This window comes from Dipteris shenzhenensis, chromosome 30, assembly GCF_047967505.1.
Source record: "Dipteris shenzhenensis isolate YYH24624 ecotype China chromosome 30, Dip_SZ_1.0, whole genome shotgun sequence".
NCBI classification, from domain to species: Eukaryota; Viridiplantae; Streptophyta; class Polypodiopsida; order Gleicheniales; family Dipteridaceae; genus Dipteris; species Dipteris shenzhenensis.
In genome coordinates this window covers 42570142-42597999 of record NC_141625.1, presented here as the reverse complement: position 1 = coordinate 42597999, position 27858 = coordinate 42570142, and the positions used below count along the sequence as shown (strand labels likewise).

Sequence of the window (27858 nt, the reverse complement as noted above, 5' to 3'; positions counted from 1 at the left end):
AGGGCATTATTAAAGTCACCACAAATGAAAGGCATGTTGTCACCATGGATAGCTATGCATGGCAGCCCGGATCAAAGCTCTATCACGAGAAAATTGAGGGGCATAAACCGATGCAAATTAAAAAATTTCCCCTTGAACAAGGCATTGAACAATAATCCATCTACCCTGGCGATCATTGAGAGCCACAACAGGTTGAAGGTTGTGCTTTACCAAAAAAACCACACCAGAAAAGGAGTGCTCTCCAGCATAGAAAATATCATAACTAGCAAAATGGCCTATCTTACCATCATACATATGCTGATTATGCTCTTGCAAAGCAACTATATCAGGATGCAATTGCCTAATATACATCCAGACCAGTTTCCATTTGCGACCATCACACATTCCCTATACATTGAGAGTATCGCACTTTAGATGATCAAGCATATTTACAGCTATGGGATAGTTATATACAACAACTAACGGGCTGTCTACGTCTGCATTTCCACCTCAATGTCTGGGCCTCTGCCCTGGGATGAAGCATCAGCCTGAGGAGAGGAAAAAAGTGCAGCAACTTCTTCTTCAGGAAACAAGGTTCGATTTGTAGTCACAGCAGCCCAGGTCAAGCCAACACCAAAGTTTTCAGCAGGTTTTTTCCCATGAGAGGATGCACCACTCCAAGTCCGAGAAGACAAAGGTCGCCTGGGGGAGATCACTTTGCAAGAAGTTTGCCATCCATCAATCAAAAAATGTTCCCCCTTCCCTTGAGGTGGAGAGGACAAAGGCACAGGAAAAGAAGCATTACCATTTGAGATAGCTGGGGCTTTGCCTTTGTCTTGAACAGAGAAAAACTGTTTGACCCCTTTGTTTTTTACCACAGAAGAGGCATTTGCATTCTTATTCAAAGGCTGAACCATTTCAGCTTGCACTGGCATCCGTGGAGCTCGGGAAGGGCATTGTGAAGCCATGTGCCCAAATTGCTTGCATTCAAAGCAAGCACCTGCAAACAGCCCCCACTTGAGCTTGTAAAAGGCACTTCCCATGGAAATATTATTCACAGTAACCGAATATGAAGCTGGAGTGGGATGATCTGTATTCCACAAAATGTAGAAGCGATTCGAATTTCCATTGGGTCGCGGTGGGCATACCACCTTACCAAGGGAAGCTGCAATTTTAGGTAGAAGAGAAGACAAGCATTGAGGAAAATCCACAACTTCTACCCAAACAGGGCAACGATGCCGAATCAATGCCTGATAATCTGGGGTGGGAGACCAGGGCAGGACATGGACCATCTACTGGCCATAGAAGAGAGGAGAATGCTCCAGCAAAACTGGACGGTGCTCCTCATCAGCCATGATGATCTCAAAAAAGCCCCACGCTGCATAATGAACTTTTTTGACATAAGAACTACCCAAGGTTCGAGTCAACCAATTCCCAACATCTACTGCAGTAGGCATTCGTCTTGGGAAGAAAATTATAATGGCACGTTTTGCATACTCCTTAACTGGATCAAAGATATCATCCACTTTCACCATAATGCACACACACATACTTTTTTTTTTTTTTTTTTGGTAAATCCATGATTATATTATCAGCAAAATTTACATGAGGGTCTCAAAAAAGCAGAGAGCCTCAACAGGAAATTAAAAGCAAAGAAAAACTATTTCCAGGCATGACTGAGGAAGATCTCCTTGATGGCAAGCATCATAGATAGATTGCCGTAGGGAGAGTCTGAAATATTCATAAGATTGCAAGAACAGATTCCCAAAATATCGCATGTTGTGATCCTGCCATATGGTCCAAAAAGCCCAATATTTGACCCAGTTCAAAAGTAAAGAGTAATGGACCAGGGTTGCAGGAAGTCTGCCAAAAAGCCAAAAATGTTTCCCAAAAGGAGAGTTAGGGAAACGAAGGCGAAGCGACATGGAAATTTTGCATAGGAAGGTCCTAGTGCTGGAACACATCCAAAACAAATGAGGCACCGTTTCAGAAGGGGCCATGCATCGAAGACAAGAAGCAGATGCAATCCTTCGTTGAGCCAGAGTGACCCCCACGGATAAGGTTCCTGTAAGACAACGCCATAGGAAAAGCTTTTGCTTGAGAGGGAAGGAAAGCATATGACCAGTAGCATCAACAACGTCATTTATACACCTGATCCCCAATTTGCTGAGATTATAGGCCCGAATCGGCTCTTGGAGGGCCAATGGAGGATCAAAAACAGCACTCCAATAAATACTTTCTTGCCGAAGGGAATTGGCATGAGATAAAATGGAAGGGGCCCAATGAGCATGCGAAAGGACCTGTTGCCAATCGCTAATAAGTGAAGTAGCAAAAGGGCAACCCGGGATAGAGCCTACAAATCTGCCCAAAATGACCTCCCAAAAATCAGTGATCCATGCACCATGTGCAGTAGTACGTAAGGACGTGCACATGGTTGCAAGCATATGAGTCCATGGCTGCTTCTGACGAAAAAAGGTGAGTAGAAGAGGAATTTTCCTGGCCAAGACATGGTGCGCAATATTCAGCACATTCAATCCACCGTGCATCCTTGGGGAACAGACTTTTGTCATCCTCATAAGTCTTAGAGCTTTAGCAGAAGACTTTGTTTTCCATAACAGTTCCATAGCGTGAGACATAAAGGCAGAAATGTCTTGAGAAGTCCAGTGCATCAAAGGCAAATAATACTGAACATAAGCCATAATAATCGACTGGACAATCCGGAGCCTAACATGGAGTGGCCAAGTGGAGAGCTTCCAATAATGGAGTTTGGCATGAAGCTTATCAAAAATCCACTTTAACTGTTGTTTCCTGGTGATGTGCCAGCCAATAGGGTGACCAAGATGGCGGACCACATCACAGGGCTGCATAATGTGCCCAGGCCATAGAAGAGTATGCCAATCATATGAATGCAAAGGTATGAGGCTAGATTTATCGAAATTAACATTCATGCCAGCAGCCAAGCCATATGAAGAAAGAGTGTCCATAATAGTCTTCAACTGCTGTGGAGAATTATGTTGCATAAAAAAAGAATCATCTGCATAGGCCTGAGCAATAAAGGAAGGGGCTCCAGGAATCTGAAGACCAGTAAGAAGACCTTGTGTGGTAAGATGATCCAAATATGAGAGAAGTGGGTGAGTGGCAATGGCATATAACAGGGCACTGAGTGGACATCCTTGTCGAACCGAACGACCCAAAGACCAAGATTGCGAGAGATGATTTCCAAGGATGCATTGGGCTGTAGAGCCAGCATATAAACAGTAGATGACATTAGCCATTTTAGGCCCGAAGCCCATCTTAGCCATTGTTTGTGAGATAAAATCCCAGTTGACCGTGTCAAAAGCTTTGGCAAAGTCCACTTGCATAATAAAAACATCCTGTTCAGAATATTTTGCATATTCAATAGCCATGAGAGCATTGCCAATATTATCATGAATCTGCCTCCGAGGGACGAAACCATATTGCAAAGGATGCAAGCCCTCATAAAGCACTTGATGAAGACGGTGCACTAGCATTTTAGCAAAGAGTTTGTAAACAACAGGCATCAATGTGATGGGCCTCCAATCCATAAGATGCTCACACAATTTCCTCTTGGGAATGAGTTTAACTATGCCATGCTTCCATGAGGAGGGGAGTATTCCTGTGATGCACACACACACACACACATATTGGAGTGCTTTCAATTTGAGTATTGCAAGTCGGTTTCTAGTCCATTGGCACCTAGCTTCCGTTTCTCCTCTGAAGATGGGAGTGTCCTATTTGATGCCACTTTTTAGGGCTTCCTTATTTACTTACATCATACCCAGCGTGATTTGCAGTATGTCCTTTCCTAGTTAAGCAAGTACATGCACAAGCCCAGCACACACCTTTTTGTTACTTAAAGGCCACACAAAATTTGGGGCTGTTATATAGTGATCAATCTTCATTGGATTTGCATGCATTCACAGACAGTGATTGGGTAAGTTGTTATGACACGAGGGTGTATCATAGTGGCAACTAATTCATGCTTGGCTCTTCATGCCTTTCTGGATCAGCAAGAAGCAGCCTATAGTTGCTACTTTGAGTTATGAAGCTGAGTATAGGGCAGCCTTCACAACCACTGTAGAGTGTGTTTGGCTTTGTAAGCTACTTGTAGATCTTGATGTACACTCGACCTCCTCTACTATGATCTACATGGACAGCCAGAGTGCTTTGGCTGTTGCACGTAATTGTGTCTTTCATGTGCGTACCAAGCACATTGAGGTGCACTACCATTATGTTCGAGAGCGCTTGTCAATTGGAGATATACCATTGTCCTACATTTCCATCGAGGATAACTTAGCAAATCTCTTCACGAGGCTCTACCACGACCCATGTTTGAGGATTTTCGAAATGCCTTACACTTGGCATCATTTATTACGTGATGTAGATCTCCATGTACTATCATAGGTTGCTATATCCATCTTGGACGAATATGTGCAACCATGATATAGTTTCCATGTATACTTGAGATGTATCCAAGATACTTCAGCCATACAATGGAGGAGGGTTTGTTAACACTTAGCCCTGGTATGGCCTTGTAGGCTAGTTAGGATTCAGTCAACCCTCAGGTTAGCTTCATTGGTCAACTCTTGTGGTGGACTTTGGGGCCTATATTAGCCACCACTTGTACTTTCTCGTTATCCATTTGCAAGTACTTCCAGTTCATTCAGCTATTGACTGCCTCCTTGCATTCCATCTCCATTTAATCGGTTCCCGCACCTAACATCGGCTCATTGCGCTCAGCCTGTTAGCCTGATGGTTGTTCTTGTGGATGGGGGGCATCCCATTGATACTTTTGCCATACATGGGGGGCTGTTCCTTTTAGGTTGTGGTGCCTCCTAGGGGCTCGTCATTTTCTTATCTTCTTTCCCTTGTCTAGGATTGTCCAAAAGTAGTTTTGGTCTTATGGGGACCTTACCCATTCCCAGCTCACTAGTGGTTGGGAACCCTTTTTAATTGAAAGGGTTTACTCCATTTGAATGAAGAAAGCAAGAAGAGAGAAGTGATATGGTGGTTATAGAGATTGGAAGCCCGCTTTTCGGAAAGGACCAAAGGGGAGGGGGGGGGTTGAAAGTTGTGCCACATGGAAGTTTACCATGCTTGTGAGGATGGCATTGTAGTATTGGCATATACATTGTTTCGTAGAAGGACCATTTCACAATTGCACCTGAGCCTGAATCTTCAGAGTTTCCAGAAATAATATATAGATGGTTACAATGACATCTTATTGGCTTGTCAGAAAGGAAAGGGAACTTTGGTCACACTTGGGCCTCGTAATGTGCATGTATCTTTTTTTTATGGTCATACCTCTGAAAAATGTGAACCAGAGGCTTATAATAAAATTTTTTGGCATGCAAAATGGCTGATTATCTGTTATTCTTGCCCAAGAAACCAGATTTTATAACCTCTTAAAATATTGTGCCTAGGTAGAGATGAATCAGTCATTGAAAGCCAAAACTATTTTCTGTGAATCGATGGCATAGGAAAACAAACATCCATGATTTCGCCACAATAGTCGGACATAGTTATAGGCCCCAAAAGGAAGCCTGTATTGTCCTATTGTGTTTGTCTTTATGATGGTTTCAGGGTTGCTCATTCCATTAATTATTGTCCTGCCAAGACTTCACAAGTGTAGCAACGGTTGTGATGATGGCAGGGAGACCTTATGTCATTGTGATAAGTGTTTCTTGTAAATTACATTCAGGTAGGCATGCTTCCATATAGCGTGCCATTCTAAGGACAGAAAAATTTCTGTAATACCTCTATAATCAAGGCCTTCGTTTAATTTCTCTTCTCAGATCTATATATAGGTGTTGTCATAGGTTAATACTGAGAGAGAATATGGGCTTCCACAGTTTGACAGTATTGGAGGGCATAGCATTGAGCAGTGATCCTAACTACAAAGTTCTCAGTAGTTCATATCCCTGGATTGCAAGGAAGGTGCTAACTGACAACTCACCTCAGCTCCAGTCAACACTGACAGCGCTTTTATACAAGGTACTGGTTTTACTTCTTCCACTGCATGAACAGGAGAAATGAATCACTTGTGTGGTCAAGTATGACTTAAATAAGACCAAAATAAGTGACAGTTGCTTTTTATGAGACATAATGGATACAACTGTTGTTGAAGAAATAGGATGAACAGCTGTCCAAATTGTGCGAGCCATGAGTGATCTCAAATCAGAAACAATCCACTAGTTTAAATTGCAACTTCTCCATTAAAAGCAATCGTGAATCTGGCAAGTAAACAAAAAAGAATGTGTGTGCGTGACATGAGTGTGAAATGGCTTTCAAAATTGTGGGCATTCATGAGCATACATGTAGTTGGCCATGTTTCCAAGTGAATTTGTTTCTTTATAAATGAGGAAATTATTCTCTTATACAGTGCTACTTGACAGAAAATGGGTGATGGTGAATTACTATGCACTTTCATACTCACATGATTCACATCTTATGATCAAATGCTGTTAGCCTTGGATTGATTTTTGTATCATTTTCTCCCATCCTCATTTGGATTAATTAATTCATTAGACTTGATATACATGCCTTTGGAATCAAGCTATGAATACTACTTTCTCAATTTGGGCTGTGCCGACTTAGTGAGGAAGCTGGTGTGGTTTTCTTGAGCTCCTCGGTGAGCTCCTGGCTGCTCGGTGAACTCCCCCTTCTGCCCGCGGCGGCCTGAGGGCCTGCTGCCCGCTGCCCCCCTTCTGCCTTGCCTCACCCTCACCTCCGCTCCACCTAGCCTCCTCCTCTGCCTTTGCTCCGCCCGGCCTCCTCTGCCCTGCCTTGCTTTCTCCCCGCTCCGCCCTGCTTCTCCGCTCCCGCCCCTTGCTGCTCCTCCGCCCCTTCCTTCTCCTGCCTCTCCCTTCCACCTCGTACCTCCTCTTGTTCTCCTACCCCCCCCGCCAGCGTGCCCCCCCTGCCATTCCGCCTCCCCCCGTCTTTCCCCTCCTTCTCCCGCCCTCCTTCCAACCCTTCACTCCTTCCTCCTTCTCCTCTCCCTTCTACCTCCTTCCTCTCTTCTCCCCTCTTCCTTCCCTGCCGCCCTCTCCACCTCTCTCCCCCACCTCTTCGCCTCGATGCCCTTCTTCCTCTCTCCTTTTTTTCATTTGCCTCCCTGCAACGGGAGCATTCGTGCTTGTTACGGTGAAAGAACATCGTGGTGGTGACCCTTGGTCTGGCCAGAGGGGTTCTATGGTAGCACCCTCGACTCCCACAGCCGTTAAGGTTCTTCTTTTCCCAGCTGACAAGCAACAGGTACAACAGGCAGTTTAGTTCCTCAAGGACAAGGTGCTTGTGGGTAGAATTGTGGGCCTCACGCCTACACGGAGACAGGTGCGAGAGTGGATTCAGGCGAGCTTGGCATTAGAGGGAGACCACATCCAAGAGGTCACCATCTATGGAAGAGGCGTTTTCCTCATCCAGTTGAGCTCCCCCGACACTGCCTTGACACTTGTGGAGCAGAGCCCCATCCTCCTTGGCCCACATCTTGTTTACCTCTTTCCTTGGTATCATGGGCTCACAGTGGAGGACATGGATACGACACACCATCTTTCACGTTTTTCGGTTACACTCCGCTTCCTAGGGCTCCCCAAGGAGTATCGAGCCATCCTCCCTTCCATTCGTTGGGCCTTTGGCACAGTGCTTGAGTCTTTGCTAGAGTCGGCCGCCTCGGTTCTAGCAAATGATAGAGTCCCCAGGATCAGACAAGTGGTTGAGACTCCAGAGTTGCTCCTAGAGTTGATTCTTCTCGAGACCCTTGAAGGGGGCACCCTTCGCTAGAGGGTGGAGATTTCCATGTTACCAGGCTAGTGTCTTCGGTGCAGACAGATGGGTCACCTCGCCAGAGATTGCCCCCATGGCCTCCCCGTGCGCCTCCCCCGCAGAGTAGAGCAGCAGGCTCGAGCCTAGCGTCCTCTTAGGCAAGAGCAACAGGACTCTCAAAGCCCATGGGCCTCAAAAGGGGATTGGATCCAGGTTAAAAAGAAAAAGAAACCAAGCAAGCAAGCCTGCAAGCGCCGTAGGTAGAGGGCTAATCGTAGAGAGAGGGACAGGGTTGACCATGAGGCCTCGAAGGAGGAACAACATGAGCCAACTCCCCCAGCGGCAGGGCCACCATCCATCCAGATGATCCTCCAGCTTCAGAGGTTCAGCCTCCGCACCCACCCTTGCAATAGCAGCGAGCCCTAGGAGCTTCAGATGCGGTGATGGTAGAAGCCGCAGACACTAACCTGGCGGCGGCTGCGGAGGAGCGGATCCAGAGTCCCGGTGAGCCTGATGAGCAGGGGGGGCCTAAGTCGTCCTTATCCCTCCTCCTCCCCCTCCCCCTCGCCCTCCAGACCGCTCCCCCTCTTCCTTTCCACTTCCACCTCCCCCTCCAAGATTCCCCCCGCCCCCTTCGCCCCCCTCAACCCCCCCTTCTATGGTCACTCTCACCACCCGCCCCCCGCCCTCTGCCTCCTGTGTCCCTACCCCTCCCTTTCCCGCCCCCCCTCTCCACCTTAGTAGCAGGTTCTTCTGCCTTGATACCCCCATCCCCTCCCCTTCCCTCATCCCCCCCTTCTATGGTCACTCTCACCACTTGCCCCCCGCCCTCTGCCCCCTGTGTCCCTACCCCTCCCTTTCCCGCCGCCCCCCTCTCCTTCTGCCTTGATATCCTTGCTAGCAGGCAAGGGAACAATGACGCCCCCTTCTGCATCCTCATCGTAGTAGCATGGCCGTTCAGGGAGGGATCCTTAGGGACGAGGCTCGTCCTCCCGGTCAGCAGCTCCCAACCTCCTGCTTGGGCGTCCCTTACCGCAGGACTTCTGGAGGTTAGGACCCTGGAACTATTTGGAGATTCCGGACTCATATCCTCTACCATTGAAGGTAACGCTCATGGTCCTTCAGTCCCAAAAGGGGGGTTTGATCAGTGTAGTGGGATCTCAGACACACCCCATTTGGAGATTTCAATTTGCCTCCATAGGGTTGGAGAAGTGGTCCTCAGAGGTGTTCGATGCTATTTTGGGAAATTAGATTACACTCATGATGGACGAGTAGATGGGGCCTTTGGTACGCCCATGGCGCGGTAGGTGAACTTTCAGTTGAGCTTCATGCGTGAGGAGCCGGTGTGTGGTTTGGCGACATGACTTATCAGATTGCCACTGGAGGCAAAGGTGGAGCAGGCATACTTCTGGCCCCTCCAGAAGTGTGCGGAGCTGTTCGGGGTGGAAACCTCCTTCATGATGAAGTGGGCACGGAAGATCGGTATTGATCCGGTATCCACCCTAGTACGGCACCGCACAGACATCGACTACTCGCCCTCCAAACCCTTGGCAAAGTCACAAAAGGCAGTCTTTCTAAGACAGGCACCCACTCATAGGAGAGCCTTGTTCCCAACACCCACGTCCTCATGAGCTGGACCATAGTGAGTTGGAACGTACACAAGCTCCACAACCGTGTTTGTAGCCAGCCGCAGTACCTGATACTCCGGCAAGAGTTGCAGAGGGCAGTGGTAGGGCAGGCAGTGGACATCCTTATAATTCAAGAGCACATGTTTTCAGCCGCAGACATCAGACGACGTCATCACCTTCTCCCAGGGGGAGGTCCAGAGGAGTGGTCCCCTGCAGTAGGATGGAGCGAAGGGGTCTGCATCTCAGTCTCACAGACTTTGACTCCAGAGGTCTACGATCAGGGTGAGCTCATTCCAAGACGGGCAGTTTAGATGGGAGTTCGGACGGGAGAGTCCAAGATTAGGATCTTGCACGTGTATGCCCTAGCGTGTAGATAGCACCGCCCGGCCTTTTGGAGGAGGCTGTTAGAGTGTCTTCCGGATGTAGACTCTTGGATTGTTGGAGGTGACTTCAACAACGTTGAGTTTGGGGAAGACAAGTAGGGTAGTTCATTTTCATGATCAGTGGCAGAGACCCGTGGAGAGAGCCAGATTTCAGTAGGACACCTGGCAACCTTCTCTTCTGCTTTGAACAGAGAAGACACGATGGATTGCTAGAGAGACTAAACCGTTTCTATGTTGGGGACTGGGCACTACACAGAGGCGGATCTACCGGGATTCTGGCAGGTATCACGATGTCAGACCCCTCTCCAGTGGTACTTCACTTGGATCAGCCCCGCCGAGGTCTCCCCCAGAAGGGGGTCCACATTCCAGAGGATATCTTGCAAGACGAGGAGATCCTGTAGGTCATGGCAGGGATTTGGGAGCAATCAGAGATGATACCATACATGGGTTGGGCTACGTGAGGAGCTGCAGGCGCAGGCCCTTAGGCGGAGGAGGACCCTTCAGGAGCGTGAGCGGTCTTTGAGGAGATACCTCGCCTTCATCGAGAGGCTCAGGGAGTAGGACCCATGTTCTCAATGGCTTAGTGACAGATTCGAGAGCGCTCGCCTTTGAAACTTCTCCAAAACCTTCTCAATGTATTCCTCTCTGAAGCACGCTTCTTTTGAGCCCAAGAACTCCCATTTCTTCGCGGCAGAAGTGCTTCTTTTCGCATTTTTCAGTGGAATTCTTGCTAGTCGGCTCTTGTAAATGCTTTCTTCATGCCTTTGCACTCCTCTTTGGCTGAGAATGCAATTAGGCATTGGCTACTATGTCCTCTTGGCGATTGAGGACTTGGTGTGAGTTTTCAAGGCTTGGTGAATTGTGATTTTACTGCTGCAATTTCTTTTTGCCATAAGCTATTGGTTGGCCTCGTGTGCCGCCTCTTTCTTGGCTCACAGGTGCCCAGGCAGTGCTACATGAGTCATTCTTTGGTTGGGTACTTTGCTGATTTTATTTTGGAGCTTTGAAAATCTTTGTGAATCCCATCTGGAAACCACTCAAAGAGAGTGCAGTTGGGATGCAGTAGTGTGATTGCATCTGGACAGCCAATGGAATTACACTCGGAAAAGAGAATGCCTTTGGGTTGAGCCTATGGGTTAAGTGCACTTATGTGACGGTGTTCTATGCTTGAAAGCCTTGTGAAGGCTTAGTGAATTGGGGCTGCATGCTTAGTTGCAGGAAAGGTCTCCTAGATGCAACTTGTAATCATTTCACTGTGAAAGATAAAGAAATACTGAAAGGGGCGCCACGGTGTTTGGGGCCAATCGGGTGCACTTGTCTATGTCTGTTGAGCAAGGGCATTCTAGCCTCCATCCCTTTTTCAGTGGTTTTGTTTGTGAACAAATGGGTAAATGCCAAATGGTGATCATGCAATGGTTGATGGTTGTGATATATGCTTTGTGAGCTGTAAATAAGTGTTGAAGTGATTAAAGGTTTAGTTCCACTGCCCTCTGAGTGATTAGAGGCCGGTTTCTGTGTGTGTGTGTGTGTGCGTGAGAGAGAGAGAGAGAGAGAGAGAGAGGTTTGAATCTTTTTAATGTGTGTGTGTGAAAGGTTTAACAAAAAAAGAGTGAGTGAAAGGTTCTTCAAACCCCCCTCCCCCCCCCCCCCCAAAAAAAAAAAAAGAAGGGTGCCTGTGTGAAAGATGTGTGTTGGTATAAGGTTTTGATGCCTCCACCTTGGATTGCAGCTCGAGCAAATTAGATATGGTCTATGAATCGTAATGCCGAGTAGTGTCAGAGACGATTGAAGCTACTTTGGAGCTGCAAACCTGGTAATGCTTGCAATTATTCCATTCGGCCAACCCCTGGCGAACAGACACATTGTAGTGGCACAAATGTTTGGCTCCAAGGGAATTTTTGCCTCATCTCTTTTGCCATCGTCTTGAGACTCGCGGCTGTTTTCACTTTCTACTCGTTCATTGGCCAAAAGAATGTAGTGGTTATTAAACATTTTTTTCAGCAGCAACTCTAAAGACTTCTGGCGGAGGTTTTTGGAGTGATGATCGCCATCCCCTCTCATGGACACTGAAACCTGCACATGATGTCCCACACGTACCACACCCTTCATGCACACTATTCACAACCCATGGTGTCAAACACACAGCCTTGAAGCTTTGTAACGGTTGAGTGGAAGACCATGATGGTGATGAGACTGGCAGAGCTAACCTGAAATGCCTTTATAGCTGGGAACACAGTCACGTTTGCAAACACACCGAGAAGAAATGCAATCCCAGCACAAACTCAAATCACTCTGAACTGGGAAACACCAAGAAAAGACCATGCACCAATAACTAGTAACTGTCGGAAATACAAAGATCACTGAAGCATATATCAATCACATCATCCTAGAAATTATGGACTCATAAAAAGCCCTCTGTAGGATCAGATAGGACCTTGCTTGCCAAAGATAGACTAGATGCCAAAGAGCTTTGAATGGGACCTTGATCTTCATGTGAACTCCTTACTTGGTCCTCTAAATACTTAGAAATGTTTGAGACTATTGAACTACCCAATGGCTAGCCCCGATACCATCACAACCAAAGGTGAAGCCACCATAAAAACTTTGCACCAATTCTTCTTTTGGTGAGTACCAAAGTCAGCTCTTTGCCCATGCTATCCCTTCATGCTTAACGTATTTACACCCACGAGTAGAGATCCATGGTGCAACCAATAAATACATGGAAGGGCTAGAGCTAATTCACGTCTATCCCCTGAACCTTCGACAACCTCCCTTTGCATCAAATAGCTCACAACAATTCTCGTGCTGCAGTTTTGCTGTGGATTTGCACCTCATCAATCTTCCTTGATCCGATCAGATTTCCTTCTTACAGCCCTCAGGTTTGTGGTGAAACCTCAAGTCCCACTGCAGTTTTAATCCCTGGAGCGTGAAACCTGATGTCAACAACGGCCACCAAAGCTCCTTCACGATTTTCATGCTGATCTCCTAGAACTTTTCTACACCCCGTACATCACAGAATTAGCTCCCACTATCACCTACAATAGCAATAGCCTCCTGTGAACAACTGTGAACAACCATGAGCTCCCTCAAACGACCAAGAGCATTTAGAATGAGCAAAACTGCAACTAACGATCAGCTGCCTACACAAAATAAAGGCGCAGCTCTTTCTTTGCTGATCTCCTTCAACCTCGTTTTCACCAACTCACGTACTCAACAGCCCCAAGATTGTCTGTGTACGGAAAAGCCTTCGAAATGGACAAGCCTAAAACCAGAGACATCATGTTACAATTGGCTGCCTTCTTGAACGATATCAACCCTGCGACAAAACCCGTCACAACCTCTAAGGAAGAACCCACGCCTTCTTGATCTCCTTCTTTCACCAACTCACGTACTCAACAGCCCCAAGATTGTCTATGTATGGAAAAGCCTTCGAAATGGACAAGCCTAAAACCACAGACATGTTGTTACAGTTGGCTGCCTTCTTGAATGATATCAACCCTGCGACAAAACCTGTCACAACCTCTAAGGAAGAACCCACGCTGAGAATACCGTGAATAGCCAAGGACTCCAAGGACACTGGTGCAGCTTGTAACCGAGTTGGATGGCTTGTCAAAAGTCCCTGTGATCCTCTTTCAACGGCTTCCACAACCTATATGAGATTAAGAACCCTTCTCAACCACAATCGATGGCTCTCTATGATCACATACAGTCCCTTGAATTAAGCAACTTCGAATCAACCACGTCCTTGACTCATAGTTCGTATAAAGCAACTGGAAACCTTTGAACAATAGTTCCCTATCAACCTTGACTTGAACTAAAAACCGGTGATCTGCCACCCATTATCCACTCGGCCGAGAAAAACTTTTATCACCTTCAACATCAATTTAAAAGAGCGACAAGCTCAGTGCTGGTGTCAACTACTCTTCCCAACTCACTCTGTAAACTCAAAAAAACTGCACAAGCAATTAATATGAGCCCACACGTAGGGCTATCAACCAAACAAACCTTGATCTTCCTTCAACTATCAGAATTTCGAACATGAATTGGCCAGCCTCCCGACCTCTAAACCAAAACTAACCAAACAAGATGGGATCTCCCACTGTATTGAAAGAACACTAACTCATAGTGCACACGATCAATTGCCCTCTACAACCAGAGACGAGCCAGAAGATGATCATGAACCGAGGTTGGTTGCCCTTCTTATAGATGCTAGTAGGTGCTTTTCACTTGCTTTACTTTTCATCCCTTGCTTTCCATGTAAATCCTTGGCCATTGATTGGCTATTTTCATCCACCAATAGGAGCCATCCCTTTAATTCCTCTCCTTATGGTCCTCTCTTTATGCAAAGTATTTCTTACCTATAGTCTCTTCTTCCATTGCCTTAGTGACCACTCCTTTCATTGCCCCTTCCTTTGAAAGTGCACAGTCTTCACTTAGTTCACCATTATCCCATGTGCCGATGCAAGATCCAAGGCCCACATCCAAGCTCCAATGGCTATCCAATCGTCTGATTGTCGACAAAGTATTTATCATCATTTCCTACAAAGAGGGTTCTCCACACAAGCGCTTAGTTATTTCCAAAATATATATTCATTACTAAACATCATCTCAAAAAATAGATACTGCATATTGAATATTGGGCCGTGTATTGCACAAATAAATGAGGCATTCAACAACCTGGCTGTAAAGTGTGGCATCCACTGATTCACCTGCATCATACATAGTAAGCTTCAGACTTGGCTCCATGGGAGTTGTTGTAGGCTTACAATCTTGCATGTTGGTTGCAGTGTAACCAAAAAACAAGTTTCGTCCAGGCGAAATGTTTAGAAACGCTTTTAGGCGAAACATTTCGCTACAACAGGTGAAACACCAATTTATTGGGCGAAACCCCCTGGTGCCAGGCTGTTACTTTTTTTGACTCTTTTGAGAGTGCTCAGTGTGTATGTGTGTATCTGAGAGCTCTTTTCAGAGAGAGAGAGAATCTGGAGATAATTATTTATGTTTGCTATATAATTTATAAAAAATACAAGTTTTAAACCCGTTTCTAGGCGTTTCGCCTGGCAAAATCTAGAAACGTTTCTTGTGACACTGATTGAACCTATCCAAGAGCTTTTGCACATACTTGGATTGAGACGTAACAATGCCACGCTTGTTTTGTATGAATTGGATCCCCAAATAGAAATTTAACATGCCCAAATCTGTCATGTCAAATTCAGCTTTCAATTCAGCCTTGAAATCTGCAATTATTTCCTCATTTGACCGTGTGAGCAGCATGTCATCTACATAAAGAATGATGACCAAAATATCCCCCCCATCCTTCTTGATGTAGAGGGTGCTTTCAGTGGGACTATTGTGTAACCCCTTACTTGCCAGGAAGGCATCAATCTTGGCATACCATGCACGTGGGGCTCGTTTCAGCCCATATTAAGCTTTATTCAGCTTGCAAACTTGAAGTGCATGGCCCGAAAGCTCAAAGCCAGGAGGTTGTTTGACGTAAACCTCTTCCTGCAAATTACTATTACGGAAAGCTGCTTTTATGTCCAATTGATGGACATTCCAAACAAAAGTTGTAGCCATGGCAATAACTAATATGATGGTGGTCATCCGGAATGTAGGAGCAAAAGTCTCCTCATGATCTATGCCCTTTTTTTCAGCATAGCCTTTGGCAACCAGCTATGCCTTGTACCTATCAATAGACCCATCTTGCTTCCTTTTCACTTTGAAAACCCATTTGGTACCAATGGCATGTTATCCTAGTGGTGGTAAATCCACAACATCCCAAGTTTGATTTTTCTCAATGGACTGCAATTCATTGTGCATGGCATTCATCTAGTGCACATTATCCTTGGCTTCTTCAAAAGTTTCATGTTCTTCTTCAGTAAGAAGAGGACTCGCATAAGCTGATTCAACGGAAAGAGTCCCCCCTGCGTGCCTTGCTGCACTACGAGTCCTACCAAGAAAAGGTGCCTCAAGTCTACTCTCCTTGAAAGTCTGTAGCAACCAGTTCGGAACTGTTTTTGCTGCATGTATCTCTTGAATTTCTTGCCTGACAACATCATCCATTGCCTGTGGAGGAACAAAATCAGCATGTGGTTGAATCAGGACATGTGAAGTAGGTGGAGGCTGCTGTAAATGCTGATTTTCAGCATGAGCCTTAGCTAGGAAACCAATGTGTATGAGCTGAATTCTTTGAAAAAATTACATCTCTACTCATAAAAATCTTACGTGTAGCAGGATTGTAGCCAAAAATATGAAAGTGATCCACTGAAGGCTTTCTGCCATGCCAAGCCTCATAGGGAGTGATTGTCTTCAAAGCCTTTGTCGGAGCCCGATTCAAAACATAATTGGCACACATGAGACCTTCGAGCCAAAATCTGTGAGGCAACTTCTTGCTAGTGAGCATGCATCTATCCATCTCCATGAGAGTTCTATTTTTCCACTTAGCTTTGCCATTTTGCTAAGGAGTAAGCCTCACTGTAAGCTGATGTGTGATGCCTTTCTCCTTCAAACATGCCTAAAATTCATGAGACATATACTCCCCCCCTTAGTCAGTGCGAAGTGTCTGCACCTTGAGTCCTGTCTCATTTTCAACCATGGCCACAAAGTGTTTGAAATGCATAAACACATCTGATTTTTTCTTCAAGCCATGGACCCAAGTATAATTTGTGTAGTCATCTATAAATGTGACATAATACAGATAACCACCAAAAGTAGGTGTCCTCATGGAACCACGGACATCATTATGTATGAGCTGTAATTTGCGAGTAGCTCGTACTGCACCATCCTTTTTAAAGGAAAATCTATGCATCTTACCGAGGATGCATCCTTCACAGGCATGACGAGGAGGTGACTCCAAAGGAGGCAATGCATCAACCATAGTATGCTTTTGAAGTGTCATTAGGCTACCATAGCTCATGTGCCCATATCTGGCATGCCATAACTTCGCATTCTGCATGGCAGTAGTGGGAGTGTGTACTGCAAGTGCAAGATCGGATCTTTTCTCATAAACATCAAGCTGGAAAAGACCCCGATACAAAATGCTAGACAACATCAAAGCATAATCATTCTCTTTGTCTCGGACTGCACACTTAGCATCATCAAAGATAACCTGAAATCCTCCTCGATTGAGAGAGGACACTGAAAGTAAATTCTTCTTTATACGAGGCACATAAAGAACATCAGTAATTCTGAAATCTGTGCCATCCGTGGAGGTAAGTATAATATCACTCACTCCACACACTGAAGAAGAAGATTTGTTTGCACATGTCACCTTCTTTTTAGCGGGTGGTGCATGCAGAGTTGCAAAAAGACTCTTCCTTGAAGTGATATGCTTGAATGCACCACTATCAAAATACCATGTGTTCAATGTCTCATTGACACTGAAAGTGCATGCATCCTTCGAAGGGTCATAGTTGCAAGTCAGGAAAGCATAAGAGTCATCCTCAAGAGTGGTTGTAGTATCTGGACCAGCCACTTGAAAATCTGAAATGCAAGACAAAAAAGGCATAATCCTCTTTCACAAAGTTGGCTGTAACATCCGCTCTTTCATGTGCATTAGGGGCTAATGCGTCTGAGACAGTCATACTCGAATCCTTTTTCTTCTCCTTTGCTATTCTCTTCTTGCATTCACCAATGTAGTGACCCGGCTTTTTGCAGTAGTGACAAATACCCTTCCTCTTTGGCTTCTCTGGAGTCTACAGCACCTTTAGCCTTGTGAGAGGGTTGTCGGGAATCATCTTTATGTTGATGTGTAGGCTGATTTGCATGTCGCTTTTGCTGCCCTTTCCCTTTGGCCCTGAATTTTGAAAGCATGGCATGCTCGCCAGCCCGTGTGGTCATGTTCTTTCTTGTTTGGTCTTCTTGCAACAAGAGTCCTACCAACTCGTGAAAGGAGAGAGGATTGGCACCCCCCCTCAATAACAATTCAACGAGATATGAAATCTGAGATATGACTCAAGAAGATAATTAAGAGTGGTGGTAATCATCGCTGAATCAGGAATGATCTCATCTATATTCAACAATTGTTCCCTCAAATCCTGAAGCTTGGTGATATGGACATTCATGGAATCACCCTCATCCATATGTGTGTGAGATAGGTCTCTCTTCAGGAGTGAGATTCGGGCATCATTTCTGGTTGCAAACATGCTCCCTAAAATATCCCAAGTTGCCTTTGAGGTCTTGCATGACCAAATGTGAGGAATGATAAACCTTTTTACAGAAAGGGAAATGAGTGAAAGAGCATGTGCATCACATGAATCCCACCTTTTCTATTCCTGTGTGGGAGCCACCAAGGCAGCAACTGCTGCTCCTATCACTTGTCCTGCACCTTGACCTCTACCCCTTCCTCCACCTTGTTGAGGAGGAGTTTGGGGTGCGACCACAGTTTCTGGCTTATCCTCTTGTGTGAGGAAACCAAAAACCTCATTGGGATTGTTCTGAGCCATATCTGCCAGACAACTCAAAAAATGCAGCAAACCTGACAAGTGAAATCCCTTCTTGTGGGATGTAAGATGCACAACCAAAGTCTGCAAAAAATCTGCCCAAAATGACAATTTGCTGTCACAGCCTATCAAAGGCTTAAAATGCATCAGAATTCTCTGCAAATGCCCAAAATCTGCAAAATTTGTCTACAAAACTTGGCAAATGTTTGCAATGTGACTCAAACTGAGTCCAAAACTGCTTGCAAAACTCCCAAATTATCTGTCCACTGGCATGAATTCGTCGTCCATGAAGTCTTGGATGCTCAATGTCAGACCATTTATAAAACAGATTGTGGAGCTCGATTGTAACAACCATTTCTAGGAATTTACAAAGCCCAATCAAGTTGAGCCTGCATGTTTGAAAGATTGAGTTCTGTGAGAACTGGTCCAGAAATTGAAGGTTTACTAGAGACTATGTAATAAATAAAACACGTTCTTGAAAATTTGTTATCAGTGGATCAATTCAGTTGCTTCTTAATGAGGCCTCTCTGGCATGGATATACTGCAGTCAGAAGCTTTATCTTAACATTAGTCATGTTTGTCATTTCCAACTAACATCTTCGCCATTCTGTCTGTAACAGGATGGTGTTTTTCAGATTGATCGGCTAGAGTCGCTTGTTACAGAGGTTCGCATGAGCTTTTGGATACCCTTTTTCTAATTGGTTGCAAAAGGGAGGGTGTGAAATGGTTGTCAACTGTGTTCTTGTCCTTTTCATGAATATGCTGGAGTAACATGTTTTAAATATGCATTGTACTTAATATCCCGATTCACTTTTGACATCATCTTTTTCTGTCAATGTAGCACATATGAGTGTGCTTATATATTTTTTCTCACAGTCTTTAAGATCTGCAACAAGAGAATCACTTGTGGACAAAGGAGAGAGACTGGACAATGATGAGAAAATCATTGTGAAGAAGGCCCTCAAATTTGTTTTAAGTGAGCAGGTATCCCTTTAATTTGAACTAAGGAATTTGGCTTTGTTTTTCAATCTGTGCACAATAAGCATGTCCCTTTTAGTTTCTGTTTGTGCCAGTCCGTTGCTTTCAATATAGCTCACCTTTCCTGTTTTGGTCATGCACTTTATCGTGTGGTTTGGGTTGTTGGCAATTCACTCTTATGTAGGCTAGATTTTCTGTGCTCAGTCTTAACTCATCCTCTTTTATATTAGCATGCCTTTGTGTCCTTGTTTCTCGTGGAACGTGTTTTCTGCATTGTTATACTGAAAGGGTCCACTCACAGTTTTCTATTATACTCATATTTCTTTTTATGTTTCCTTTTCATGTCATCACTCCAAATTCCACTTAATTAGATCCATTCGTCACAAGGAAGAAGTAAGAATCACAAAGGCCCTGCTCACTTTAGACACTGGGGTCATGCAGTCACTGAAGCAATAATGCCATTGTAGCCACCTGATTTACTTCATTGTTTTTGCATGGCGTGGAGTTTCACCTCCCCATCACTGCCATATATTTAGCATGACAACACCAATAAAACAATTGAGGGGCCTGAAATTTCACCTGCAACAGATGGTGAAAAAACCATTAATATTGCATAGTATGATGCCATCACACCTTATTTCTATATGTTTATGCAGCTTTGGTATCCCTTCTTCACTATTTCTAGGTTCCTTACCTATTGAAGGTTGCGTATACATAGAACTTGCTTGTTGGAAGGATGTGCCTCCCAAACATGGTAGCACGTCTTGTTACGCTCTAGCCGAGGTAGCACGACCTCGGAAGAATCAGTCGACATTTCCCTTAAAGGATCTATGTTTGTAATTATTTGTTTGCGCTTCATGTAAATGATCAGGAGGGAATTAATGTCAAGGTCCTAGGTGAGGGTTGATAGCACCAGACTAGGTGGATCTAAGGCTAAGGGCCTAATGCAAGGAATGTGCCTAGGTGCAAAGGATATTAATGCATCCCAAGAGAGGGGTGAAATGTTGCATTAGGAAGGCCCTGTGATGATGACATGTGGCATCTAGATCCATCTAGGGAGATGGGGCTTGTCGAAGCTAGAGAGAGAAGAGATGGAAATTCACGTATGTTTTTTCGGACTGTAATTCTCTGTCAGCTCGTGTGCTTCAGCAAGGTTGGCTGGGAGGAAAGAATTGGTGCTGCTCCCGTGATCTGTAGTAGGAATAGATGTAGTGCCTAACACGTCTGGTCTCCCAGACTCTCTCAAACTGTCTCATTGTTTGGCTTCTTCTGTGCTTTGTATGAGTGGGGTCCATGCAGAGATTCAGATACTCTACCTTAGAGGGGCTCATGAGCTAGCTCTGGTCCTCTAATGCCAAGTCAAATGAGATTTGTCTATGTCAAAAGATTTAAAATTTCTTGTTGGGACCTCCTTGGTTGTCTGGCAAAGATTGCATGGAAAGGCGAGAACGGTCTCTTTGTAAGTTCTTGCTAGCCTAGTTCAATAACTACATCCTGTTACGTCTTGGCCATTAAAAGTTTTGGACCTTCCAAAAACTAAAGAATAATGATCAAGAGCCAACCTAGCATCATTGCGAGGAGCTTCTTGGTAATGAGAATTTCTTTGCTAGAGGTGCTTGGAATCCTCTGGTATAGGAGTTTCATTTGCTCGCCACAAATGTGACCCCCTCCAATAGTGCCTCCATGTGATTTTTATGGAAATTATTTTTTCATTATTGTTTCCTTGAATAGGATATTGATAGGTATATAGTTTTTCTTGAATGAGACATAGACAATGGCAAAGTGATCAGTTTACTTGGGGATGCTTGATTAAATTTATGTCTTGACAGGCTAGCTTACTTGGTATCATGGTGATCTGCAATTAATATTGATGACACTAGTGTGACTGGTGTTATTGTGCAAGTGGATGTATAGGCATATTGCTTACTTGGCATTTTGAGTGATTGCAATTAAGACAGGGTGGTGATATGTTCCATGTTTGTATGCCACTAGTAATTTTGTCAGGATTAATTGAGTTGGTGATTCATTCAAGTAGTTGTGACTGGAATGATTGGCCACTATGATGAGTTGGGTGATAAGAGACAGAAAGACGATGAAGATGATTGTCAATCAAGTGGTTGAATGGACGTGGGCTGAACTTTTGTAGAGAATACATATTAAGCTGTGGGGTATTTTCATTTTAATGAAGTTTCGACGTAGGCATGAGAAGCCTTGAAGTTTTCTGAGCTCCTGGAGATCCCTCCCATCATGAGCAAGGAATACCTTTGGATGTACTATTTTTAGCTCTCTCTGCTTTTTAATACAAATTTATAAATACATACTTTTCCAATCCTGAACAAGGAATACCTTTGGATGTGCTATTTTTGCTCTCTCTGCTATTCATACAAATTCATAAATGCTGTAGCGAATAGGGGATATCTTTCTTAGCCAGCAACAAGGAAGACAGGAAGAATTTGACTTGCTACTATTTAGACTTTTGGAAAAGTGAAAAAAATATCTTGTCTGGTCACCATGTGTTTATATGAGTCACAATAGGCTAAATATGGCTTGCTTTGTCTATGTCTCTATAATTAGATGACTAGCAATATTCCAGATGTCAGGCCTGAATAGCCTCAAGGCCAGTTATTTGATGAGTTCATGTTTGGGGTGAGCTATGCCCACATTACAAGCTTGAGGTGAGCCTTGGAGGGACTGAAAGCTTTGTCAATCAGTTATAGTCACACCATTTGGCCATTCACTTACCTTAGCCTGTGACCGATTGCCAGTGCTTACTACTTAGATCAACAAATTGTAACTCTGCAACAATCGAGATATCAGGGCATGCTTGCAAGGGCAGAGATTGTAGAGTACCTGTGTAAACTGATCATCATTTTCTTGTAATATTTGTGTATGCATAGTTCTTGTTGCGATTTATGGTGATTCTGCTTTCTCAAGAACTAGAGTTTCCCAGAATATCACTTTTCTCTCCTTGATACTGTTTTGTCTTCGTGCTTGCTTTTTTTTTGCCTCTAGATATTGGATTTGTATGATAGGAACTCCTGAAAAAGCTTAAAAGTTATAAGGTTTGTACACTCTCCATATTAAATTGTACAAATCTGTGAGGAACTACACATGGAAGAATCTGTTTTAAATTGTACAAATCTGTGAGGAACTACACATGGAAGAATCTGTTTTTCATCATAGTCTTTTGGGCCTGTTCTGGGCTCTGCCCTTTAGACCACAGAACAGTGTGAGGAGATGCATAAGACCTACTTGGGGAGCCCTCAGCTGCTCAGGGGTTCTGTAAGAGACTAAAAGTTGTAGGAATGTCAGATCTACAATCTTTGGAAGTTCCTTTACCATTAGGTGAGTGCATTAGACTGTTTAACTGACCGTAGATAACGGTACTACTCAGCCAGCCTTCACCTCATTCTTATGAGAAGATACACACTACTGTCAAAACCAGATGGACAAACCTGAAGGTAGCATCAGTGTCAATAATACAGATTTGGCCTGTGCTGTGGCATCTTTGAACATTTCCAGCTTTTGAGATTGTGGGTCCTCTTTTCCTTGAATGTTTAGGTCCCCTAGTTTGCACTGTAGTCAGATCTTCCTGTCCATTATTGTTCTTTATAAAAGTCACATTATTTGCATCTTCTCATGTAGTTCATCAGGTTAACGATATGTCTTGTTAAGTATTCTTTAAGTCCAGAGCTCATTTTCTACAAGAGGGTCTGTTAAAACATAGGGTAGAGAACTTCCTTCTACTTGTTGAAGAATTTCGCTCTGCCTTCTACTTTTTGAAGGTAGATAACTTCCTTCTACTTGTTAAAGACTTTGTATTTAAGGGCTGTTAATATCATGATCAGGTTATGCTATGGATATATTTTCCGAAGCTTAGCTGCGACAAATTAAACTCATGACTTGACAATCTTGTTCAATTTTCAGGGAGTCTATGTGCGAGAAATGCTCTTGGACGAATTAGCTAAGGTAATGCATGTAATTGACTTCACAATTCTAAAAGTTTGTCTGTAATCTTAAACATTAGTCAGAGTTCTAAGCTGGAAGCATACAATTTGCTTTGCACTTTTTCTTTTTGTGGTGGTTTAATGGAGTCTTTCATGGTCATCTTTTACTTGGAGTGGTCAGGGCTTTGATGCTGTGAACCGAGCAACCCTAGAATCTCTTGCTGGATCTATTCTTTCAAGCCTTCCACTGGGAATGTTGGAACCTCCAAGCCTTTTAGAAGAGGAAGATTTTGTCAATCTTGCCACGTTGCACAGACTTAGGGCACTTGTTGCTGAACGATTGGGAGAAGATGCAGCCTTGGAAAAGGTTTGAAATGTGTTTGGTTTCTCCTTTTTCCTAATCCTGATCAGGGGTTGAGTCCTTGGAATCTCATTCAGTGACTAATATTACTTGCAAATTTGGCCTGTCAGTTTGAGAATCCCTTGAGAAACAATGACTTAGACACAACGAAGCCTGCTACTTGGGAAGTTATTTCAGCTGTCTTTCAAGGAACTCTCAGATCTTTGCCATCTATTGCAATAATATCAGAGGTAATCTACTATTTTCATAGCTTCTTTAAAACCCTGCATTTCTATTATTTGCATTCTACATTCTTTGATGTAATTATCATGTTATAATGTTTTTTATTGCAGCTTCCTTTAGCTGCTCAGCAGCAGGCACTTCGCCTACCTGCAGAACTTGTAGGGAGGCTGACATCAAGGGTCATTGCCAGAACAATCAGAAGCTCAGTTGCTAGGGCTGCTGGAAATCTGCCGATGGTAAGCTTTTCTGTTCTGTGATAATGAGGTTTGTGTAGGTCTCCAAATACAGTTTATAATATGTTGGGAGCATGCCATTTGGATTCAAAATCTTCTCATTACATTTTATGTGCCTCGAAAGCATTGGAAGATAAAGTTGTATCTTGAACATATAAAACCAACTGGACTTAACAATTCAAAGATAAGGGATTTAGTATTACAATGCCGTGAAGATGTGAGTCTGTGCTCCAAAAGTCTTCTGTGAATGCTGACACATTTGAAAACTGAGTATAAACATGCAGCCAAGAAAGCTTGGGATAAAAATGTTCAAACTCGTGGTCATTCCATGCCTACCATATTTTGATGTAATATTTGCAAGAAGTGTTTTGTATCACTTGTTTCTCTGATTATTTGTCACGATTTCAAGGTTTGACAATGATGCTCTTCATGATAAGCGAGGGTGCTTCATACATATTGCCATTTCGAAGTAGAGGCCTTGAATACAGATTGTTTTTTATTTGGTCTTGTTACATCGATTTTTTTGGTCTTTAAATCACCTCATGGTTTGATTTTAAATGTACAAGTATATGTCGTGAATTTACTAAAGACCAATCTTGTTTGAATTTACAAGTATATGTCATGAATTTACTAAAGACCAATCTTGTTTGTATGTACAGTTTATTTTTTCCCACAAAATTCTGAATGCTTGGGTCCAAAATGGTTGCATTGAGGTTCTTATTTTGCTGCTGTTTTCTTGTGCTAAGAGGGTATCTTTTCCTGTATCTTGAACAAGTCATGTTTGCATTGCCCATTCTTGGAAACGTTTTGGTTTCCTTAAGTCATTCTGAAGGACTGGCGCTCATCAGAGACATGCCAATATATCTACTGAATGCCACATTGTCCTTTTTGGTTGGTTTGCAAGTTGGTTGCTTGAGTCCTGGGCAAATCTGCAAATTTATCTTAATCCTTGTGGATGGTCGTTGTTTTGATGTCCTAGTGGGCTTTGCATTTGGATCCCTCTTCTAACCTTCCTTCTGGAGGGAATAGAGTAAATGTCATTGCTCCCAGGTGCCTCATACTTGTCATTTTGTCATATTGCCCATGCAATACTAAGTACTGTTAGATGTTGAATGTAACGCTGGGTCCAGGGCTGAATATTTTCTGAAGTAGCTTTCTCCTTCCAATTTTGTGTGCAAGTCAAAGACAACATCAAAATGCCTGTGCTGTGCAATCCTAGCCTGCCAGACTAGAGCTCACGAGTTTTCTATTTTCCCATACAGTAATAAGACTGCATTATGGTTTGGAAGACTTCTAGCTCTTCACATGTCTTTAGGGTGCATTCATGAAGGTGGAAACAATAACACCAGCCTCTGGCCATCCTTACAAATACCGAGCAAAACTTTTCTGCTTTTCACTATCATGGCCCTCAGAAAGACCTTTGCTTAGTGAAACCGATGAGTAGCGTAGGCATCTAACCTTTTTTGAGACAATTTCCCTGTGTTTTACGCATGTTGTTAAAGGCTTACATAGTTTGCTTTAGGAAGGACATTAATTCAGTGACATTAATAGTAAACTTTCTGTCCAATATGTAAACAAGATTGATTGGACTTACTTTCCATGTTTTTAAAAACCCCCATATCTGATAGACATTCACGACATGAACTTCACTTTCTGTCCACGAATGATGGAAGCTTTGATTTGAGATCCTGCTTTTGTTAGCCTACCCCAGAAATTTCTAATTTCTTCAACGATCAAGGGAAGGTTTACAAACAAAATAAATGGATGCGTCACAAGACTGATTTCAAGTATTTTAAAGGCACTTAAAGCATCAATGTTTCATGCTATTGACAAAAATGTAAAAATAACTGTGTTTGATGGATTACCAGAGGAATGGGTGAGCTGGCTGAGGACATTTATGCTGAATGACTTACAGTTTGTCTATGGCTATGAACTGCCGCCAAACGTATATGTACTGTTGCTGGTATATTTTCAAACACGTTGACAGAATATGATGTAGCTACAGCCATCGACATTGCCATGCAATTTCCCATATAAGCGGGATCATTCATTGCAATGATTAATATTTTCTTCTGAGTCAACAAGTGTAAATTGGAAGGACAAAGAGAAATGCCTAGATTTGTGTTCACGGCAAGCTAAACAGTCAAGTTTTTTGGTTACGAGAAAAAGAGCAGTCAAGTTTTAATGTGTTCTATGAGAAAGCATTCTGCTTGTTGCAGATTGCTATCATGAACTCTGTACAGTTCTTCCCAGAGATCTTGGTGAAAGTTTGTAATCACCTATCAGATTTATCTCTTACAGATTTTGTAAATGATTAACTAAAACCTTTGTCAAACGAAATTTTGTAAAACTTAACAGTTCTGGAAATGGATATGGTTGTATCAAAGGGAGAGTTGCAGATGATGGCCATTGCTGTGAGCACTTTAGAGAACGGTCGACAAGGTCTCAGTGTATGTGTAAAATTCAGTTGGTTTATCACCATTTTAGAGTTTCTCCATTGCAACTTCTATGACAAAAAGTACAGTCAGGTTTTTGGGTCATATGGATTCTGACAAACTCGTATGGCAAATGCCGTAGCCATTTTTGTCAGCAAAGGTTTCATATGTTTCTTGAGGTGCATATTTATCACTCTCTCTCATTCATCATCTTTTTTGTACTTTTTGAAGTCTTCAAATTTATTTTTGAATAGCCTGTAGCACTTATATCGTGGCATAGTGTGATGCTTTGAATTTGGCACTCAGTATCATTCAGAATTCATTCATCTACGTCATAAGTCTGCAGGATCGTACAATTGTATATACTCACATGAAGCTATTGTGGCTAGTTTATTTCTCATGGAATTGACCAATAATGTCATGCGCCTTTGGTTTGTTTGCCAGCTCATCTGCTTGCCTTGTTGTGGGTCAATTGTGGAGACTGCTGCCTATTCTTCTACCATCTTTGCTGTTCCAGAGTAGCTGAGAGATTGAAGAAGCTTATGAACCAGCACACCTACTGCCCACTTGCTTCACCTTGTTCCATTGTGCACTCTCCCATTAGCTTTCTGCAAGCTTCAAGGTTCATGTTGCCAGCTGTCCAACTGGTTCCATTCGTGGATATTCCTTCTGAGTATCTGAGTCTCCATATGTATTGTTTCTGAGTTATGATGTTCCTTGAGTTTTCCTTAGTACGCTGCAGGGGTCTCAGCGAACCCCTTGCCTCAGCCCATACCGGCTTGTATGAGTCACCTATGATTGTACTTTGTCTCATAGGCTCGCGAGGCCTTCCAAAGACGTTAATACATCTCTCTCTCTCTCTCTCTCTCTCTCTCTCTCTTTCTCTCTCTCTCTGCCCACCCGCCAGTTGCATCTCCAGACCAGCTTTGTTGTGGGATAGTCTTAGGCCTTGTTGGGCTGTCTAGGCCTGGGCCCCGTTCCAGTTGCTAAGCTCAGTGCGAAGGCGCGCTGCACAAGGGCCTACTCGAGGCCCTTACCCCTCTGCTGCACCCCCTCCAGTACACCCGGACCTGCACCAGGGTCCCTTGGGGGCCATCTGACCTGCTCGCTCCAATATACCCGGTGAGTACCAGGGATCCTCATAGGCCATCAGACCTACTTTAGGTCCTCTGCGGCTCTGTTGCACCCCTCCAGAACACCCGAACCTGCAAAGGCATGCAAAACAAAGACAAACAGTACCTAGAACGACAGACTTGCAGAAGTCCAATTCAAATCGACAATCAGAGTCAAATTTGGCCCAAAGAACACATGAGAGGGACCTTTGGTCAGGACTTGAAAGAATGATGTTTACTCCTAAGAAGTTTCCTGGCAGTAATATGTCACCATATACGAAATTCTATAGGTCAACAAGGTATGAGGCTATGGTACAATTGCAGAATGAAAGTACAACACTAATGCAAGAAGCA

General features: G+C 43.8%; 1 protein-coding gene across 5 annotated transcripts in view; it reads left to right on the top strand.

Moving 5' to 3' along the window:
• Positions 1 to 26570, top strand: part of LOC147882156 (Protein kinase superfamily protein) — a 125136-nt gene extending 98566 nt beyond the window's left edge. For all 5 annotated transcript variants that reach the window (XM_087401571.1, XM_087401572.1, XM_087401570.1 and 2 more), the window contains 8 exons: positions 5853 to 5994; positions 18837 to 18881; positions 19093 to 19200; positions 23122 to 23163; positions 23323 to 23508; positions 23613 to 23732; positions 23835 to 23960; positions 25826 to 26570. In XM_087401571.1, the coding sequence (XP_087257697.1) occupies positions 5853 to 5994; positions 18837 to 18881; positions 19093 to 19200; positions 23122 to 23163; positions 23323 to 23508; positions 23613 to 23732; positions 23835 to 23960; positions 25826 to 25837 (781 nt within the window). In that variant the 3' untranslated portion in view covers positions 25838 to 26570. The remainder of the gene's footprint in view (positions 1 to 5852; positions 5995 to 18836; positions 18882 to 19092; positions 19201 to 23121; positions 23164 to 23322; positions 23509 to 23612; positions 23733 to 23834; positions 23961 to 25825) is intronic.
• The last annotated feature ends 1288 nt before the right edge of the window (positions 26571 to 27858 follow it).